At 37.7% G+C, this 20,922-nt stretch overlaps 2 protein-coding genes and 1 long non-coding RNA gene across 3 annotated transcripts; all 3 read right to left on the bottom strand.

Annotated features, from left to right (window-relative positions):
* Nucleotides 1-455: 455 nt before the first annotated feature.
* LOC141605380 (gibberellin 20 oxidase 2-like) lies at nucleotides 456-4,679 on the bottom strand. Its single transcript, XM_074424105.1, has 3 exons — nucleotides 4,086-4,679; nucleotides 1,728-2,049; nucleotides 456-880 (listed from the first exon to the last, which is right to left on the bottom strand). The coding sequence occupies exons 1-3, from the start codon at nucleotides 4,610-4,612 to the stop codon at nucleotides 590-592; spliced, it is 1,140 nt and encodes a 379-aa protein (XP_074280206.1). The 5' UTR covers nucleotides 4,613-4,679; the 3' UTR covers nucleotides 456-589.
* Nucleotides 4,680-7,793: 3,114 nt separating this feature from the next.
* LOC141607307 (uncharacterized) lies at nucleotides 7,794-8,468 on the bottom strand. The gene has a single exon (XM_074426661.1). The coding sequence runs from the start codon at nucleotides 8,466-8,468 to the stop codon at nucleotides 7,794-7,796; it is 675 nt and encodes a 224-aa protein (XP_074282762.1).
* Nucleotides 8,469-14,870: 6,402 nt separating this feature from the next.
* LOC141608891 (uncharacterized) lies at nucleotides 14,871-15,763 on the bottom strand. Its single transcript, XR_012527043.1, has 2 exons — nucleotides 15,461-15,763; nucleotides 14,871-15,376 (listed from the first exon to the last, which is right to left on the bottom strand). It is a non-coding gene; the product is annotated as an uncharacterized LOC141608891 (long non-coding RNA).
* Between the last annotated feature and the right edge of the window lie 5,159 nt (nucleotides 15,764-20,922).

The raw sequence follows: 20,922 nt of genomic DNA, 5'->3' as shown, positions 1-20,922 counted from the left end.
AATCCAAACAGCTGTTTGCGTGTGAAAGCAACAGTCGTCTGGACTGTTTCTATTACTCTAGTATACTCTACTTTCTTGCTTGTACATTAGATGACACTTGACTAAATACAATGAGATTAGTAACAACTTCAACACTTCTTAATCCAAGCTTGATTACGTCATTAATCCTGAAAAGGTAAACTAAGATAACACAAATCAAATGGGCATGTTATCATCAACATAAGGAACCCAACACTCCTTATTTAATTTCGGGTAAATATTGGATATTCTCCCCATTCCTTAACCCTCACCTCCATTTATTAACCAACGTAATACTCCACGTCCTAAGTTCCAGCCCAACCCTCCTCTTTTTTCAAATATTATGAGCTTTGAAATCGAGTTTATATTGTCAAGCCTCTAAACCCAATCATCGAATCACAAATAAATAAAAAACGAGTAATATATAAATCCAATTATTTTGATAAATAGTTTTAAAGCATAATTAAAAGCGATTGTACTCATACATAATAATACAAGCATTTTTATTAATCATACTATAGTTCATGGTGTGCACTTAGCACGCACATATGTAATTACAAATCCATATAAATTAGGCAGCAGCAATATGGTTAGTAGTAGGATTATTAGAAGCCAAAGTGTCCAACTTCCACTTGGTAAAGCATTGAAGAGTATTGGTATCGGCACGGTAATGATTCTGAGTGAACTGAATAACATCGGACCATGAAAAGTTAGGGTACTTCCTTGGTTCACTTATTTGATTAGGTGGTTGAATCAATTTGTCTTCACGTGGGCACAAGAAGAATGCCATTGATACCCTCTCCACGTTGTCATTCACTACTGCTCTGTGTAAACAGCTCTTGTATATTCCATTTGTCATTGCCTGCATTTTCCATTCAACTCTTTTCAAATTACAATTGTTTACACTTTAATGGAATGGACAATGCAACCTGGTTGTTCCATGTTTTTCTGTTTTACTATGGGAAACGTCACTTTTGGATTTCAGTAACAAGACCAAATTAGCTAATTACTTGGTGACACATCGTATGGTAAGATCGTCTTATGTTGCGATCACTTAAAAAGTGATCATTTTATAGTAAAAACTAATTATTTTAAGTTGAAAAGTGACCAATTTTTATTATTATTATAAAAGAGAAGTGATAGGGCACAGGTACCACCCTATTAAAATATTGAAAAATTAAAATCACAATTAATGTTGTCAGGATCGGGATCCTACTTTGGATCGAAAATGGTGATAGGATCAAATCGTAGGATCGTAAGATCCTACAAATAGTTTGGATAAACAAGTTTATATAAATAATTTGGTATAATTTGTGATATATAGTGTTAAAAAGTTATTTAGTGAAATGAATGCCTTAAAAATCATATCAATATAGTACATATACTTTTAACTTAGAGTTGTAAGTATAGAAGAACAACCAACTCACAAATTTGTAACACAAATAAACCTTTTACAATCTGAACGATTCTACTATCGATCCTATACGATCCTATGCAATTCCACCCGATCCTAAATGATCCTATACTCAATGTGTGTGATTTTTTGTTCCGTAACTTTTAAATTATGATTCCACCAATGATGTAACTTAAAATGTGGCGCTTCAACCTAACCGTTCTATAATCAAGTTAGTTGCATGCATGCATGGGATATTTCACGTGTAGAATGAAGCAACGCCTCTAAATTCTAACAATATAAAAAAAAAACGTACCATCAAAGTGTCACCAATATTAATGACAAGAGCATCGGCACGAGGTTCAACGGATTGCCATTTGTCATCAACAAAGACTTCAAGACCACCAACATCATCTTGAAATAACACGGTTAGTGAAGTCGGGTCACAATGCGGGCCGGTTCCAAGTACTAGGTGTGGTTCTTCACATGGTGGATAATAGTTCATCCTCATTATTGATCTTGCATCTTCAAAGAAATCTGTGTAGTATGTTCGATCCACCCCTAAACTTATTGCCATCAATTCCATTATCACTAAGGATAATTTGTGCATTTCCTCGCAGTATTTTTGATACACAACCCTGCATTGATACCAAGCTTCATAAGTTATATGTAGACATTAGTTAGATTACTAGTTCTACGAGTTCAGAGTATTTCAAGTTTGTAAATAAGGGGGATTGTAAGGGTTCAATTTATACATGTCGGATTAACATCTTTTAAGTTTTAACAACTATTTATTTTCTTTACTTTTAATCATAAACATATACAGTATATAATTATTCTTAAAATCTTAATTATAATAACAATTTTTCTAACATGTGCCCAATGTGTACATGTTATGATACTAATAAGAAAGGAAGGATTTACATCAATATTTTTCTTAAGTATGGTAATCATGAGTTGATCGAGATTTCAATTTCTCACGATATATTAGTAAGAATAAACATTGTTCAATTAATATCAACATTACTTCTCAAAAAATTAATATCAACATTATACTAAATATTGAATAACTCTTACACGTACATGACAAGCACTGACTAGGTTTATTACACATTAATCATTTTGAGTCGTCATGTGGTAAATCTATATTTTAAAACAAATATAAGCCTATTTTTCTTTCAAAATTTTGAAAGTCAATACATATTACATACGGTTTATTTTGAGGAATAGATCATAGTCAATAATATTAAATTTTTATTACTTGTAATTCTTTACCTGAAATATTCGCTTAGTTTAGATTATTTTGTCATTTTTTTCATTTTATATACCTTAAATACAAATTTTCATTAAATTTACTATTATCTTATAAAAAATGAATTATTTTTTTTATTTCTTTGAATGAAATATATAAATACAATACGGTTTCTTATATTTTCAGGGTCCTAGTTTGTATTTAGAATAAGGCCTCCCGAATTCATTAGACAACCCTGCTAGGATAATGGTAACGGACGATATATTTCTATATTTCAACGAACATATAAGTTATTAAATTTTGATAATATCAAGAGTGATATAATCCTGATAGTAAACCATTTTTGTTGGGAAAATAAATTGAACCAAGACTTCGCTTATACTCCCTCGACGTTTAAATATTTAATTAAAATAAATATACTCCGTATATAATATATTGAACGAGCTTATGAAACTGAGCACACATTAGTTGCAAAAAGGTACCTTATTGCGTATCACAAATTCTCATTTAAGACGGATATATTCGTCTTAAACTTAAGACGGTCAAATATCACACACAAGTCAAAGACAAAATGCGTTGATCAGATTAGCAAAAGTTTTGTCCAATATATACAAATAGTTTCCTTTTTTTTTTTTTTTTTTTTTTTTTTTTTTTTTTTTTTAACGAGGAACATCTCTCACTGGCAGCCTAGGGCGATACAGCTTTGAGAGACAATACAAATAGGGTGTTATTTGACCTGTTTTATTCGTAAGACGGATATCCATCCTAAGAAAGTCCTGATGTTTTCTTACCAACTTGCTAAACGTCGTCGACAAATTACTAATAAATATCGTCAACAATTTGTAATGACTTTCTTAATCTACCCCTCACTCTAAACCTTCCATATATTAATATCTTTTTTTCAAGTACGACATTTCCGTCACCACCGCTTCAATTCCGCAACCAAATTCAAGGAATCGACAAGTAATCTAAACTAGTTTAATTTTCTAAAAATTTGTAATTAGTTACTCCGTATTAGATTTAGGTGGTATAGAATAGAATCGTTATTGTTAGAACGGATTAGCGATTATCGATTACCACGTCAAAAATTAATCGTGCATGGTTGTTAAAGTTTTCCGAGCACTTGTTCATAACTTTAATTACTGATCAATTAAATGAAACGGCCTTAGTTGAGGAAACGCCATGCATGCATGCACGAGTGCAAGGTTGTTTAAGGAGACTCGATTTAAGATTACAAAGAACTTTAAACAATCTGGAAAAACAAATGTGGATATTGTGAGGTACAAGTCGACCCATGCGTAAAATCATCAAATGTCGTCGACTTTTTGCGTAAATTTTTTGTTATTTACTTGCATGACGGAAAAAAATCATGAAAATTTGTATCCAAAAAAGTTCACAAATTAAAATGGATTATATACTTACCCTGTCTGTTCAAATTCAGTGCCCATGGTGGACGTGAAATAATTAAGCACCATGTTGTTTGAATCATTTGCATGGTAAGGGAAAGACAATGTCTCCTTCCATGGTAAATTTGACGTAAACCGATCCGAATGGGCTAAAGCGAGCCCCCACATCGAACCACGTTTTTTCAAGCAACACGCCTTTTCGCTCGTAGGGCGCCTAAAAAAGTGACCAGCCTTTTTGTACGCCTCGTCGAGGAGTTTTGGGTCAATTCCATGGTTAACAACTTGGAAAAAACCGTGGTTCGAGCATGCGGCCTTAAAAAGATCGGCCGCATTTTTGGTGGCTGATTCATCCCCGTTAATGAACCCGGCTAGGTCAATCACGGGAGCATCCAATTTTGGTTTTTCTTGGCCGATGTTGTCGTCACCGGACCAAATGAAACTTTTAGGCACATTTGGTAGGTTCGGGTCCGATTTTTGTTCTTTTTTTGCTTTGTATTCCCATGGGGTGACCAAATTTGTGAGGACGGAGGTTTGAGTATCCATTTATGTTGATGTTGAAGAAAATAGATGTGTTTTATAGGATTTTATGTTAAGAGATGAAATACCTCTTGGATATATATAAGAATAGTGAAGACGTAATATAGAAAATATTGTACTATATATAGTCAGTGACAGTAGAGGAAAAGTTGTATAAACAGGCAATCGACCCTTTGCAATGTTACTATTTTAAATGATCTTATCTGGCCTCGATTGTACTCTCTCCGTTTTGGTCATTTGTTTCGATTAATTATTTATTTCTCATTTTGAAATGCTTTTGATAAAAATTTAATCATCTCCACTCAATTTAGTTCACTTACGGTCAAATAATTGTTGTATTCCTTTTTTTTTTGGTCTTTCTGTCAAGATCAAAGGTGATCGAGATAACAGGTAGAGTATGTATTTAGTGATGTTTTTCTTTTTATAAACATTGCACCCAAATAAAATTTTGCAAGATATTTTGATGGGTAAACTTTTTTTTTGTCTAAAATATGTGAATCTGTGATCCACCGGATACCCTTCTAATTATATTGCATATCTACCCTAAAACGATTTAACTTGGATTATTGTTATTTAATAGGAAGAAAACAATATGTTGAACAAAATACAATGAATTGTTAAGCAAATGTAACAAGACATCCGAGTGAAAGTTTATGTAGTAGAAATCTTGTAGAGGGCGTTTGGTTCGCATAAAGGTATCAGTATGGAATCAGAAATCAAATTAGGGTGATATGGGTTTGGAACTCCATTTCTGATATCTTGTATTTGGCCCAACTCCGTAATGAGGAATAGACTTTTTTTTGTATGTCTTTTATTATTCATTGTACCAATTACTTATGTATTAATTTTTTTTCTATACATTTTCATATATTAATTAGTTAAAAACTTGAATATAGTTTTTTCTACATATTTTAATCTTTTTTGATAACTTAATACTTCTATTCTTAAATATTATTAAAAATGTTCAAGAAAAATCACCGTTTGTATTTTTCACGGAAAAAAAAAAAGAATTCGAGAAAAAAATAATTATATGGATATATTTAGTTTTGTGAGAAAAAAATACTTTTTTAATGCTAATTTTTTCCCCAACACTTCTTTTATATGATACCAAAGGTATCATTCTCATACCCACCTCCCCCCTTGGGTACGAGGAACCCATACCTCATGGGTTTGAGGTATGAGTATCAAATTACAAAAACAGTGAACCAAACACAAGATATGGGTTTAGCTCATTCCAAACTCATACCTCGATGCTTGAACCAAATACCCCGTAATGTATTTTGCTTAATTAGTCTCTCGCACGGATCCACCCTAAAACGATGTAACTTGTAACTTCAATATTTGTTACTTCCTTTGTCTTAGTCAATTGTTATCATTTGCTTTTCAGGCATTAGAATATCTTTAAAATAACTTCTTAATAAGTAGTCACTCCATCCCGGTCAATTGTTATCCTTTGTTTTTGGCACAACGACCAATGAATGAATAAATAGCCAATCACTAAATGACAAGTGAAACAAATTGAGTATAAAAATCAAATTGTTTATCAAGTTCATTCTTAAAATAGAAATGACAACAAGTCACTAAAACACCTCAATATGGAAAAGGACAACAAATAACCAAAACAAAGGGAGTAGATTAAAAATAACAAGATTTTATAATTTTTATAAATATGTAAGTAAAGATACTAATGAAGTAAAATAAGCATTAAAAAATGTGCAAAAGATAAATGATTACAATTCATCGAGGCGGTATTTGTTAGCAAGAAAACTGTCTCTTGCACAAAATACAACGAATTTTAAGCAATTGTAACAAGGCAGTGAAAGTGCATTAGAAATTGGTAATGCATTTTGCTTAATTACTCCTTCAGCTTTATATCACTCATTTGTCTATCTTTTATATTTTTGATAAGGGTTATTTAAATTAAAGTTAAACAAATTAAAATATTAAGATGTAGAGAGTATATAGGACATTACTAATTTGATCATTTGTTTATCTTAGATATTGACACAATATTTTCCGTTTATCAATAGATGTTTATCTTAGTAAATAGAATTGTAACACCCCGTATTAATTTACTGGGATTAAAATGGCACATCTAATTAGGTCACTCGATTCGGTTACGAGTTGAGTTAAGATGGTTTGGGTCATGTCGAGTTAGGGCTTGATCGAGTCAGGCTGCTTGTTAGGTTTGAGTCGGATTTGGGTTATTGGGTCACGAACGGATCGAGAAAATCGGATCAATAAGTAAAATAGATTAGTTCGGGTTTCGGTTGGTTGGCTAATGAGTCGGGATATATGGGGTCAATATGCTTGATCAAATCGAGTCTGGTTCGATTTCGGGTCATTCATGGATTGTGTCATTTGTATTGTCTGGTTAAGTTTATAAGTTCATCACCAAAAAAGTGTACTTAATTTTTAAACTATCATTTCTCATGAAATGAGTTCAGGATCGAGTTACACGTTGGTTCAGTTTGGTTCGGATCAGGTGTGGTTTGTCTTGAATCGTGTTTTGGGTCGGTTCAGGTCATATCATTTTGGGTTCTTTCGATTTATCGGTTAGCCTTCAGGTCGGTTCAGGTTGGTTTCAATTCAGCATATTTTTGGTTTTATCGGGTAGGTTTTCGAATAAGTTGGGCCGGTTCTATGTATCGAGTCAACTTTTGCCAGATCTGGTCCACGCTGCCCAACAAGCCATTTAACTAGGCCTTCATATCCAACAAGCTTTCTAACTAAATCATTATTGAACTTGGACTGGACCATCATCAATTTTATACTTAGGCCCATCTAAGGCCATCTTACAATTTACTAGTCTTATGAGATTTGGGACTTGAAAGTAAATGTAGGAAGGAGACTGGTTGTTTCCCAGTCCGTGAGGCAGCAAGATCAGGACCGTAAAATTCGGGTTTTCGGATTAAGTAATACTCCGCAATTCCATATAATTAGTTATCTACCTAATAAAAGGAAAAACTGTGAATAAATAAATAAAATCACAAATTGTTCTATAAGACTGTCTTATAGTATAAGACAAACCCATAATCCAAAAGCCCAAACAATTAACTCATAACTCACCTTTTTAATTAAATAACCAAAAGCCCAAAAAAATTAGTTAATAAACTTGTAAAAAAAATATTTTATTTTGATAACCTAAAGTTTTATATTTTTTTTTTTGAAGAGAAACCCGTAGGTTCTACTGCATTAATAATAAATCAAAGTTAACAGCATCGTTCGCGATCAAAGGTAGCCCCTCCGACCACACAAACTTACCAACTACTCTAGGAACAGGATGGGCTAACGCATGAGCCACCCCATTGTTCAAGCGACTAGTAAAAGACCAAACAATAGAGTTAAAAGAAGAACGTAAAGAAAAAATGTCCGCTAAAACTAAATCAAAAACACTTCTGCCAGGGCGAGATTTCTGCAAAGCTTCCACCACTTGAAGACAATCACTTTCCACGACAATATTCGCATGACCTCTTCGACGAGCTTCCTTGACTCCCTCCAAAACCGCGACAGCCTCGGCAATACGACTGTCCCACAATTGCTCCAACACCAGAGTCGCCCCCCAAATCACCCCACCTCGGCCATCCCTGCACACCATTCCCAAGTTCACGCCCATTCCTTCTTGGACTCCCGCATCGACATTGATTTTCACATACCCCTCCGGAGGAGCCACCCAACCTTTCCTCGCGCTCTCCCTTCCCCGTGCTCCTACTTCATCCTGGCTGCCCTTCTTCACATAGCCCCCTCCCTCAATTTCCTCCATAACATCCCTTACCCGCTTCACCACACCACACGGATCCACTTCCCGCAGCTCAAAAATAACCTTGTTTCGATGTTCCCACAAAGCCCAGCAACCCACCATGAACCAACCACATTCCCGTGGCCCAAACACCTTCCACCGAGACTCGATCCAATCTCTCACGCTCACACCTTCCACACCCTCCTCCTCGCCCGCCAACCCAAGCTCCTCCCAGACCCTTTGTGCCACCCCACAATCCCGGAACAAATGTATACTCGATTCAAAACAAGAATTGCAAAAGGAACAAAAAGAAGACTCACCTCGAACTCAAGTAGCGATGTTTGCCCTTGTTGCTAAAGCTTCGCTGCACAGCTGCCAAAAGAAGAGCTTCACGCGAGGCCAAACCGGGATTTTCCAGAGCCTAGTCCAGAGCCATTTCTCCCTCTCCCAATTAGAGGCACCCCCGATCTCCAGAAAGTCACATCCTCCCACCAACAGGCGGTAAGCCGACCTGACTGTGAACACTCCGTCTCTTTCCACGCTCCAAAACCAATCGTCACTAGTGGCAGTCTCACCAAGCCGAATATTCTTAATCCTCTCCCCTTCGAAACCCAAGAAAAGGCTGTCCACCAGCTGCTCATTCCATGAACGCCCCCCATCACTCAACAGACCCGCCACCATCATTCCTTCCAGACCCGGAGGCTGGGGTGAAATAACCCGTCCCAGCTGATTCGAGTCCACCCAAGCATCCCCCCAAACACGGGTCGATAGACCGTTCCCTATACGCCGTCTGAGACCCAAGCTGAGAGTTCCTTTCGCCTCGTGAATGCCCCTCCAAGTATAGCTAGGATTATTACCAATATTTGACGACAAAAAATCCCCATTCGGGTAATATCTAGCCTTCATAACTCGAGCCCATAAACTCCCCGTCTCCGTGGTGAGTCTCCACACTTGTTTTCTCAACAAGGCCAAGTTAAACAGCTTGAAATCTCGGAACCCCATGCCTCCCATGCCCTTCGGTTGACAAAGCTTACTCCACGAGACCCAAGAAATACCTCTCTTCCTCTCCTCGTGCCCCCACCAAAATCTCGACATCATCTTTCGCAGCTCCTCACAAAAATTGACGGGAATTTTGAAAATGCTCATAACATAGGTAGGGAGTGAATTGGCAACAGCCTTTAAAAGAACCTCCTTACCAGCCCTAGACAAGATTTTCCCACGCCAACCTTCCAACCGCTTACTCAGCTTGTCCCGAAGAATATTAGTTAGCACCTTTTTTGACCGCCCCACCACCGTAGGCAGCCCCAAATAACGCTCCTGTTCCTCGACCTCAATAATGCCCAACCGTGTCGCCAGGTTACTCCTCTTCGTCCTTGGCACCCCCTTGCTAAAAGAGACAGTAGTCTTATCTAAGTTTACCAGCTGCCCAGAAGCATATTCATATCGTCGCAAGATATTACTAACAGCCGCAGCTTCCTCCTCCGTGGCTTTAGTAAAAAAGATGCTATCATCTGCGAAGAGTAAATGAGAAATTTCAGGTGCCCCAGCCGAGACCCGAACCCCATGAATAACCCCATCCGCCACAGCTCTGCGCATTAAATCAGATAAAACTTCCGCACACAGAATAAACAAATAAGGGGAGAGAGGGTCCCCCTGACGCAGCCCCCTAGTAGGCCTAAAACCTCGGGACGGATTCCCATTAACCAGCACTGAAAAGGAAACCGAAGTCACACAGGCCATCACACGGTCAGTCCATGCTATTTCGAACCCCATACCGCACAAAACCCGATGGAGGAAGCGCCATTCAACTCTGTCATATGCTTTAGCCATATCTAATTTGATCGCCATATTGCCCTCTACCTGTCTAGAATTCTTCATCGCATGGAACACTTCAAAGGCTATCAGAACATTATCCGAAATAGAGCGGCCCGGGGTAAAAGCTCCTTGATTTTCTGAAACAATATCCCCCAAGAACAGCTTCAAGCGATTCGCGAGCACTTTCGAGACCAGCTTATATACCACATTGCAGAGACTAATCGGGCGAAAGTCCCGAATTTTATCCGGAGCTTTCTTCTTAGGGATAAGAACGATGTTAGTTTTATTAATGTCCCTCGGAGATCGCTCACCTCGAAGTATGGCAAGCACAGCTCGAATCACTTCCGGCCCAACCGTGCTCCAATAGGTCTGATAAAAAAGACCATTCATGCCATCCGGACCCGGAGCCTTTAAAGGATGCATTTGGTTCAACGCGTCAAGAACCTCCTCCTCCCCGTAATCCCTCCGCAATTCGGTATTCATAGCAGTAGTGACTCGGCCTCTAATTCCCGCCACAACATCTTCGAAATTAGAAGGATTTGAAGATGTAAATAAGCCTTCGAAATAATCCAGCGCCACCTTTGTCACTTCCTCGGTTCCCACTCTTTCCACTCCATCATCATCAATTAATTTAGCGATAAAATTTTTCCTTTTCCGCTCCCCAGCTCGAGTATGAAAGAATTTGGTATTACGGTCCCCATCCTTAAGCCACAGTGCCCTTGACCTTTGTCTCCAATATTGCTCCTCTTGACGGCGAAGATTAGAAATTTGCGCAACCAGCTGTCTTCTTCGTTGCACATTAGTCTCCGAGCGGTCCCCTTCATTAAACCGTGCCAGCTGTTTTCTCTTCTTCTCAAGCTCCTTGCCAATTTTATTAATATTCAGTTTCTGCCACCCCCTCAATTCTCGAGCACATTCATCAAGAACCGCAACTAGATCTCCTCTCCATCTCGCCACACCCCTCTCCACAGCTTCCTTACTCCCCTCTTCCCCAACCCATATCTGTTCGAAGCGGAACGGTCTTACCCTAGTCTCCCCCACCTCCTTCGAATTCAGCACGAGCTTAATCGGAGCATGATCCGACCATTCACGATCAAGATAATGGAGTCGAGCATAAGGAAATAAATCCAGCCAAGAAGACGAACAAAGAGCCCTATCAAGCATACACTGTCTGTTAGCTTCGCCTGCTTGCCCATTATCAAACGAAAAATTGTACCCTACCCAAGGAACATCTCGAAGTTGACAATCATCAACAGCTGCTCTAAAGTTATTCATCTGCCTCTAAGGCCGACTGCCTCCTTTCATCTCGGTTGAAAAAAGAATTTCATTGTAATCACCCATACATACCCACGGTAAATTCGACTGCTCCTTAAGAAGACGAAGCAGCTCCCATGAAAGATGGCGATCAGAGACCGCCGGCCACCCATAAAAACCAGTAAGCCTCCACTCCTTCCCATCATGACGAACCGTAAAATCCATGTGATGGACTGAAGAAGACATAAAGACACAGTCAATATCTCGCTTCCACAACATAGCAAGACCACCAGACTTCCCCATACTATCCACCTCCATCCCAAAATATCCCTCCAATCTCTCCCTCGCCCTCCTCATCTCACGACCACAGAGTTTGGTCTCGCAAAGAAACACTATGGCCGGGGCTTCCCTTTGTACCAAAGCACGAAGGGCACTCACCGTGTCAGGGTTGCCCAAGCCCCGACAGTTAATACTTAGGATATTCATTGGGCCTGGCGGGGTTGAACTCCGTCAACCTCCGCCTCAGGTATTAAGACGCCCCCGTCTGCAATTCGTTTCAACTTCTTCTGTCCACTCACATTGCCCTCCTCCTCCCTTCCCCTTTTACCCGAATCATTTACAATCATCTTCGGGTCAAAGGTGTGTTTCATCCCCGCATGCTCAATAATAGTTTTTGTTAGCCGTGTCCACTTCCCACCCTGTCCCCCCGGCTGCGACCCCTGCTTATCACCCACCACGGTACTTTATTGTGCTCCCTGGCCCAACCTCCCTGCCCCTTGATCCACGTCCATGTCAAACAGCACAGGCGTTTCTGGACTCCCCGTCAACACTCCCTGCTCCTGAGAAGAATTCACCTGGTTATGGTGAAACCCCGACCCCGCAACCCCTACCTGGTAATCCTCCCCATTAGCAGCTCCCACCAACCCTTGCTCCCCATTCCCCGTATTCCGAGAAGCTGGAATGCCCCTCTCCTCATCACCATTATTGCCTTCCCCTCGTGCTCGCCCTTCCTCTACTCCACACCCAGTCTTCTTTGTTCGCAGATTAAGGGCTATGGCCTGTAGCTTCTCGATCATATTTGAGATAACCTCCTCAGAATCTTTGGCACTGACAGCATCAAACGTCGAATTGAGGCTCCGAGCAGCCTTTCCCGGCCCTTCTTTCACTGTCTTTATAACCCTCCATGGTGAAGCTCGCAACCAATCCCCGAACTTTAGGTCTTCATCCTCGTAAGGACCATCTTCACAATCTTTCTCCCCATGCCCTATAATTCCGCACCCATAACAGTACGTTGGAAGGCGCTCATATTTCACATTGAAGCTTACTGTACGTCCTCCCTTCATACGGATTGGTATAGACGGTTTCAGGGGTTTTCGAACATCATATAGCACACGAACCCTGATAGCCCTATCAAGTTCGACATTTGGCCCATATTCCACACCGATAAACGAGCCTAACGAGTCACCCAGTCTCCTAGCATTCGCTTCACACGCTCTCCCAGTAATAGGCAAGTCATAGATCCTTGCCCAAATCGGAAAATGAAAGAGCGAGACATCAGTAAGCTTACCAGTTCGATTTGGCTCCGCAAAACACCACAAGAATTTGTCAAAATGCCAAGGTTGTCCCTCGAAAACCCTAGCCTTATCCCTTTCAGAGTCGAACCGGAAAATGAATGTCTTCTCTTTCGCATCAACTACGTTTCCCATAATTGGCTTCGATGGGTTCCACAAATTAATCATAGTCTCAATGGCTGCTTTGACATTAATTGATCGCGATGCCCATACAGTTTCCCTACCAAGAGCGAGGACGAATTCTCAATAGTAGACTCAGCCCCCTCTTCCCATTCAAACGAATCTTCCTCCTCCCCCATAGGCTCTTTCCCATCCCGATGTTGGCCAATTGTGACGCTCATCCTTGACACCTGCACAAAAACGAAACAAAGAAACAAGAAAAGAAAACAAACGCAAGTCCTATCTCACGAAAAACGTGAGATAAGCCTCGAGAAAGAGGATGAAAGACGAAGATTTTAGGACCGACTCTAGGAAACCCTAGACGGCGGCGGAGCTGAGAGTTTTTTTGTGGAACTATGATAGTGTTTACCTAAAGTTTTATATTAATAACTTGTATATTTAAATATGTTAGTTTTTATCATAAAATATCGTCTTGTTAGAATATAAATTAAATTAAGTGTTATCTTTGGGCTTCTCTCCTTTTGGGCCAGTCCTATGCTATAGGACGGTCCTATAGGAGAGTTGCTGAAATAAAATAATAAGTGTCCACTAATTATATTATGAAGCCCAATATGCAAATATCGTAAGATCGTAGAATTAAGTCGGTAAGACGAAACGGAGGGACTAACCTAGTCTGTTTAGACGTGATCCACCGGTGAGTAATACTTCTTGGTTACTTCACATGCTCATACTTACCTCCAACTCTAATTCATTCCTTCATTCACATTCTCATACGTACATCCGAGTCTTTGTTCGACCATCAGAGTGGGGTATCTAGGATTTGTATAACATCTGTTTTTTGGATGACAGTGAATTTAATTTGCGGGCTCTTCATTATGGACATGTAATGCTTTTTTCTCTGATTGGCCCTGTATAGTTTGAATATCACTTTCCTATCTATACGGATGCCGCTTGAAGATCGGACTTTTTTACTGGCTTGGGATGGGTTGTTAAAAATAACAACGATATTGGAGCTACCATTTTCACTAATTTGAGAGCAGATTGCGCTCAAACTGAAGCCTTAGATATCCTCAAAACTCTTAAATGGACTAGAAGGAATCAATATCTCCGTGTGTGTCTATTTGAATTGTCTGCAGGTGGTCGTCCAACTCTTTGATTTTACTCTCGTTAACATGGATACTAAAGTTATTGTTAGCAATATTTTAAGTATAGGTTGTTATTACCATTATCTTTCATTTTGTTATGTTCCTTGAAGTTAAAACTAATAGAATTAGAAAACTATACTCGAAGTCTGGAACCACTTTCCTAATTCCCTCCTTTCCTAATTCTAATATTTCCCGGTCTTTCCTTATCACATCATTCTCTTGCCTTATAAATACTCCATAACTCACCTTATAATTTCATAACCATTCATAATTTCCTCTATTCTATGTAATAACTCTCTCTATAATTTAACTCAAACACACGAAGATGATGTCTATGTTTAGGTCGTTTGATGCCTTGTCCACTGAATCCACTGGCTGGAAGTTGTCCTACTTCTCCCCTGCCTCAACCACGTCAACAGCGACAAAGACGGTGGCAACAATAGCAGCGCGTCAGGATGAAGATGTGAAGACAAAGAGTGGTGATGAAAACAAGATTGTTAGGAAGCCTCGTTTTGGTGTCGAACTTGATGGTCTTCATTGCTTTGAAACTATTCTTCCTTTTTAAACTAGTACCTCAATTCCTTTTTAACCGTGTCACACAATAATTATTGTACAAAGTATAATGCATGTTAACTTGGATTGCTCAAACATATGATTGCTACGTCAAAAATAATTATAAAGCTATAACATCAAAATCATCAACCGCATTATCACTACCGGCGTTTTTCTTAGCCTCATCCCCCAATTCTCCAACTTGTTCCTTTTGATTTTCATCTATAACATAAATATGCCTAGAGCTACTATTATGAATGCTTAATAAAAAAATATTAACGGAAAACACGATCCACATATACTTGGAACTAAACCCGAACAATCTTTGGGCAGCACACACCGAATTTGCAACAATATACTTGAAAAACCCGAAATCAACAGCCCCGCCCCCGACCCATTTGAGTGCAGGTCTAGGCGCCGGCCCCACCTTAAAAAGCTCGCCAACACAAAATCCTCCTAGCGTCGAACTTAGTACGGCCACAAGACCAATCGACGTCTTATGAATGTTGATTATTGCAAAAATGGCCCATGCGTATAGAAAAATGGCAATTCCAATGACCATGTATTTGCTGACCTGGATGAATACTAAAATGTAAGTCAACGTTGACTTTTTTCGACAAAAATAAAACTAAAATGATTGGATTATATATATGTTTACCTGAATGAAATCGTAATCATAATCAGCGACGAGATCGTAATCCCATGTTTTTTCGATTGGTTCATCTTTTGGGATTCCCCAAAAATTGGCGTACGCGGTCGATCGCAAAAGGGAAGAGAGGGTTACTAAGGGAACTAAGACTAAACATAGTGAAGAAACAGAGAATGCTATTTGAAGTTTCCATTGTTTATCATCACGTAAGGTTACAAAAATAGACCAAAACCAAAGAGAAAAGCATAAGATTGAAAGAATGTTTAAGGTTATAGCAAATGTGGTTAGACGACCCATTATTTATTCTAATCTACTTCCAAAATTAGAAAACGAGTATGATAAATATAGATTGATAACTACCAAACTAGCTACTAAAGTGGATCTATGATTAACTCCCTATTTTTCTATTTTATTTTTTTGAAATATGTAAGTCGTTGAGATTTAAAACTTAGACCTATTCTTGCGTTCCTATTTTTACCATCCATGATTTTATTATAATGGATAAATGCAAATCTTTAAATCATACCCAAAATATATGAAGTACGATTTTCCCGACTACTTAGTTAACTTAAGTGTTATCTTGAAGATCAACTTAATAAATTTACTATGAAGCATTTATTTAGTTATTACTTGTGAATTCAAACCTTACTGTTACTATATTACTATCTGTACGTGTAGGGTATTTAAGTGAGTGATTACGAATTTATATTTGATAGGTATACGACTTTAAGTCTGTCACAAAAGAACCCGAAACTAGAAAGATCGGGCTTCCTTAGATTGCTTTAGTGAGTCGCATATACAGTTTCTTACATTGGATGGTGTTGCACTAATTTGATGTAGAGTTGTAAACCCATTTTACACAAGAAAAATTATTGGGACAAATATAAGTATTTATTTTAATTTTATTACTTCCGTAATCCCTGTAGAGAGTGTAGGTTTTTCTTTTCAAGAAACAGAAGAAAGCATAAGTTCATACTCTTTTAAAAGATAGGAAAATAATATCAAAATATCATCAATTGACTTTGTATTTGTTTTTTTTTGAAAAAAGTCTAAGAGAATGGACAAGAAATATCAAAATATTATCAACAGGTGAAATTGATATATTTTTTTCAAATATGAAATTTAGAACAATTACTTCGCAGTAATTAAGATGCGAAAAGTATTGCAAATAATGTAGCTAACCCAAAAACGAGTATTGACATTAGTTAACATATTAGTCGACATTGGCTTTCGACATGATCAACTCGCTAATTTTATTAGTTAGTTGCTCCTTTCGTCCCGTAATTTATTTATTAATTACATTTTAAGGTGTTTAATTCATTTGTTTACCTTTCTATACTTAAAAGTAAGATTTTCTATAGGTAATTTGGCTGTCCAATGACCATATATATTGCCCGATTGTCATATACTTACCTACAACCACAAATGATCCCTCCTCGATCTCACTTAGCTCTTGTGGCAAAATGAAATGTATATAAAAAAATGAGACTCAAATCCACAGTTGAACACATGATTAAAGCTTGAACTTGCTCAACACAATTAAACTGAACCACAGATAGACACACGTTCAACTTAATGATGCAAAACTGAGTTTGATCAATTAATCAGAAGAGATCACAGGTTAATCACCAGGCCAGGGTTCCAGACTACAGTTTAAACACAAGTTTGAAGGAAATGAGAGAAGTCTCAAGGCTAATTTTCATTTCAAAATAATATGCTTTCTTCAGTTGGAATACAAGTCCTTATCCAAGCAATAAGTTGAACAACTTATTGCAATAATAACCAAACAAATGACAAAGATGAAATACAATCAATCCATGCAATAAGTTGTACTTGGAATAACATTATGTAAACAAATCATAACCAAACAAATGACAAAGATGAAGCCGGAATAAATAGACCAAAACCCAAACACATTCTGAGTGACGCACACCGCGATGGCCGCCACAAACTTGAAGAAACCGAAATCAACAGCCCGACCACTACAACCTTTAACAACCACGGGCGGCATGGTACACGTCTTTAGTAGCTCGCCAAAGCAAAACCCTTCAATAAGAAACCAGATAAGCCCCAAAAAACACAAAAAACTATTTTTGGTCACCGGAGCGATATATAGCCATGCGTAAAAAAATGTGCAAATGCCGACTACAATTGACACAAATAGAGGCTTTATGTAATGTAATAATGAAATGGTAGTGTTAGATAATAATGAGTCGAGCAATGTAATCAACATTAACAACAGAAGCTTCAACAAAACTGAAACATAAACGATATCTGCTGCCCATGACTCTTTGGTGTCTATATCTGAGTTTTTGCGATTCGCGTACTCGAAAACCATTGTGAAGAACCATGCATAATTCCCAAAAGAAGCACTCACAAGCATGGGTCCACCCAAAACTACTTTTTTTTGCATTTTCCTTTTTTTTTTTTTTTTTTTTTTTTTTTTTTTTTTAATTATTATTGCTTTTTTCTTCGTTTGTTTGTTTGTTTTCCCTTTTCTGCTGGATTATTTTTGCTGTTAGTTATAGTTTGCAGTCAAGCAAGTGGTTGGTATATATTCCCATTAATTTAGATGGTTGGTTAATATTGTATTCCTATAAATAGGGTTTGTTTAGAGAAGATTATACCAGTCCTGTTAGCTAGACCTCGCAAAACCCAACAAGCCCGATATTGGATCCCTCTGTTACCCGAAAATAATTCATGGTACCCGAAATCGACCCACATTGACCCAACATAACCCGATACCCAATTATATCCGATAATCGGTATAATCCGAACCCGATAACACCCGAACCCACTAAAACTCGACAAGAAAAATACCCGACCCGAATGAGTATTAAATAATCGATAACAGTTAACTAAATATCATAATAACATATACAGATTGTGAATTCAAATTAAAAAAAACAACTGCAAATTGATTGTGAAATAGAATTGAACGTGAATTAGAATCAAATACAAGAAAATCGACAACAAAGTTTGGAAATTTTATAATTTTGTTATGTCCTGTGTGAGTTAAAGTAGTTTGACTTTTTTTTCGTAGTTGCTCATTCATGTACGAGTTTACTCATTCGTGAACTTTTTTTCATTATATTTCCATTGTATGCCCTTTGCCTAAAAACAGGAAAAAAAAAAATTAATCAAATGTGTCAAATTATACAATTATGAATGCTAATTCTCGTATCGATCGAGTAATAATTCTAATTCGTAATTTTATTAATTATATTATATCAAATTAAGGAATTGATTTAGACTAATTAAATTAGGGTTTCCGTAATTTTCAATAGAGGAAAAACTGCATATCTGATCCCTTACCCTGTCGTAAACCAACCCCTGACCTCGTTGTAGGTGGTAGCATTGGGGTGGTTCCAAAATGAAAACGAGGAAGTTTATTCATGACTAGAGGGATAGAAAGTGTAGGGTCACGTTATTGTATCACATTCTCGGACAAAATGTTTCGACTTTGGAATTTGATTATGATCAGGGAGATCTCATTTGAATGCAATTTCACTATTCCTGGGCAGAGGAAAGGTACTAGACACAATTGCTGAGATTCATGAAAGGCATGATGCTGTAAAAGACATCGAAAGGAACTTGAAGGAACTACATCAAACATTTCTTGACATGACAGTTTTGGTTCAAGCCCAGGGATAACAGCTAAGCTCATGTCAGTAAAGCCAGTTTCTTTACTAGGGGCGAAACTGAACAATTACACACTGCAAGGAAGCACCAGTGGAATACTCGGAAATGGATTGTCTTTGCTATCATTTTAATTCTGACCATTGTATTAATCATTGTCTTATCTTTACGCCTATGGGAAAAATCTGAGCCTCCTAAATCTGTACAGCTTGTTGCTGAATGAGTACTGCAGCAACAAACTTAGTATACAAATAAGTTATGATTTATGACCCTCTCGTCTCTATCTTCACAAAGATCAGTGTTGCCTCAAGTAGAAAAATTTACAGAAATTCACAATATTCATCGGCATTATCGTAGATGAATAATGCAAAATAACTCAGTAACGGACTGTTTCTTATATCGAACTAATGTCAGTCGACATTCATCAAAATCCTGAATCCCGGTGCAAATTTCTGAAACCGGTCTAGTATCTACCTCCACCCTACCATATAGCCGGGGGAGCCTTCAAAAGATTGGTGAACAACCTTTTTGAATCTTCAGTCTACCTTGTCTTGCACTTGATCTCATTTCCTGAAACTTTATAACCTTCTGCTACATTAACATTCCCAATTGCATTACGGGTTCAAATTCATCATGAATTGCAGACTTCCTATTTCCAACTTCTTCCTTATTTGAGATGTTGGAGTTATGTGTGCCTCACCTTTACTACTTTAATTAATGAGAGTATGTTTCTCAATTCATCATGAAACATACGAGTAGTAATGGAAATGTGAGAAACTTGTGATAGATTAATGCATATGCACATGCAACTGATGATGGAGTTAAGATAATGCATGCAACCTGATGAAATGCTATGCTAACGCACTTCAACATTTACTCCAAAGAATACTATAAATACTTGCGTATTCCTCCACAAAATATTCATCACAACAAAACTACAACATAATACTTCTCATTATTATTCCTCTTTATTCCTACTCTCTATATTATATCATTGTGGGTGTTCAATATCATTTAACCCTCCGAGAGTAATTTATTTGGCATCTTCTATAGGCCATCGAGAAAATACTTGTACTCCCATAAATCATTATAGTGAAATATTTGGCTCTCTCGCCGGTGGTTTTTTACCTCTATTTAAAGAGGGTTTTTCCACCTAAAAATCTTGGTGTTATTTTATTGTCTTTTTATTATTTCTCTTAAATCTTTGATTGAATTTATTCGCTTCCGTACTCTGTATCCCAACAAATTGGCATCAGAGCCATTTTATTTTCAACTGAGATTTTTCCATAATGTCGACAAAATTTGACATAGAGAAATTTGATGGTAAAATTAGTTTCGCCATTTGGAGAGTTCAAATGCGAGCTGTTCTTATACAAAATGGTTTAAAGAAGGCTTTAGATGGTAAGTCGAAGAAACCATCCACTATGACAGATGAACAATGGGATGAAATGGATGAGAAGGCGTTGTCCGTGATTCAACTTTGTTTATCACGTGAAGTTTTACGTGAGGTCATTAAAGAGACGTCACCGCCAAAGATGTGGACTAAATTGGAATCTCTATACATGACCAAGAGTCTAGCAAATAAGCTTCGACTCAAGGAACGTTTATTCACTCTCCGTATGTCAGAAGGTACTCCCGTAAAAACACACTTAGATGAGTTTAATTCTATCATAATAGATTTGGAGAACCTTGATGTTAAAATCGATGATGAAGATAAAGCTGTCCTACTCATTGTCTCATTACCACCCTCATTTAAACACTTTAAAGAAATCATGTTATACGGTAATAATATTACATTATCCTTTGAAGATGTCAAGTCTCACCTCCTATCA

The sequence above is a fragment of the Silene latifolia genome, chromosome 10, assembly GCF_048544455.1.
Source record: "Silene latifolia isolate original U9 population chromosome 10, ASM4854445v1, whole genome shotgun sequence".
Taxonomy (NCBI): Eukaryota; Viridiplantae; Streptophyta; class Magnoliopsida; order Caryophyllales; family Caryophyllaceae; genus Silene; species Silene latifolia.
Note: the sequence above shows the minus strand (reverse complement) of the source record. Positions and strands in the feature narration are given on the sequence as shown.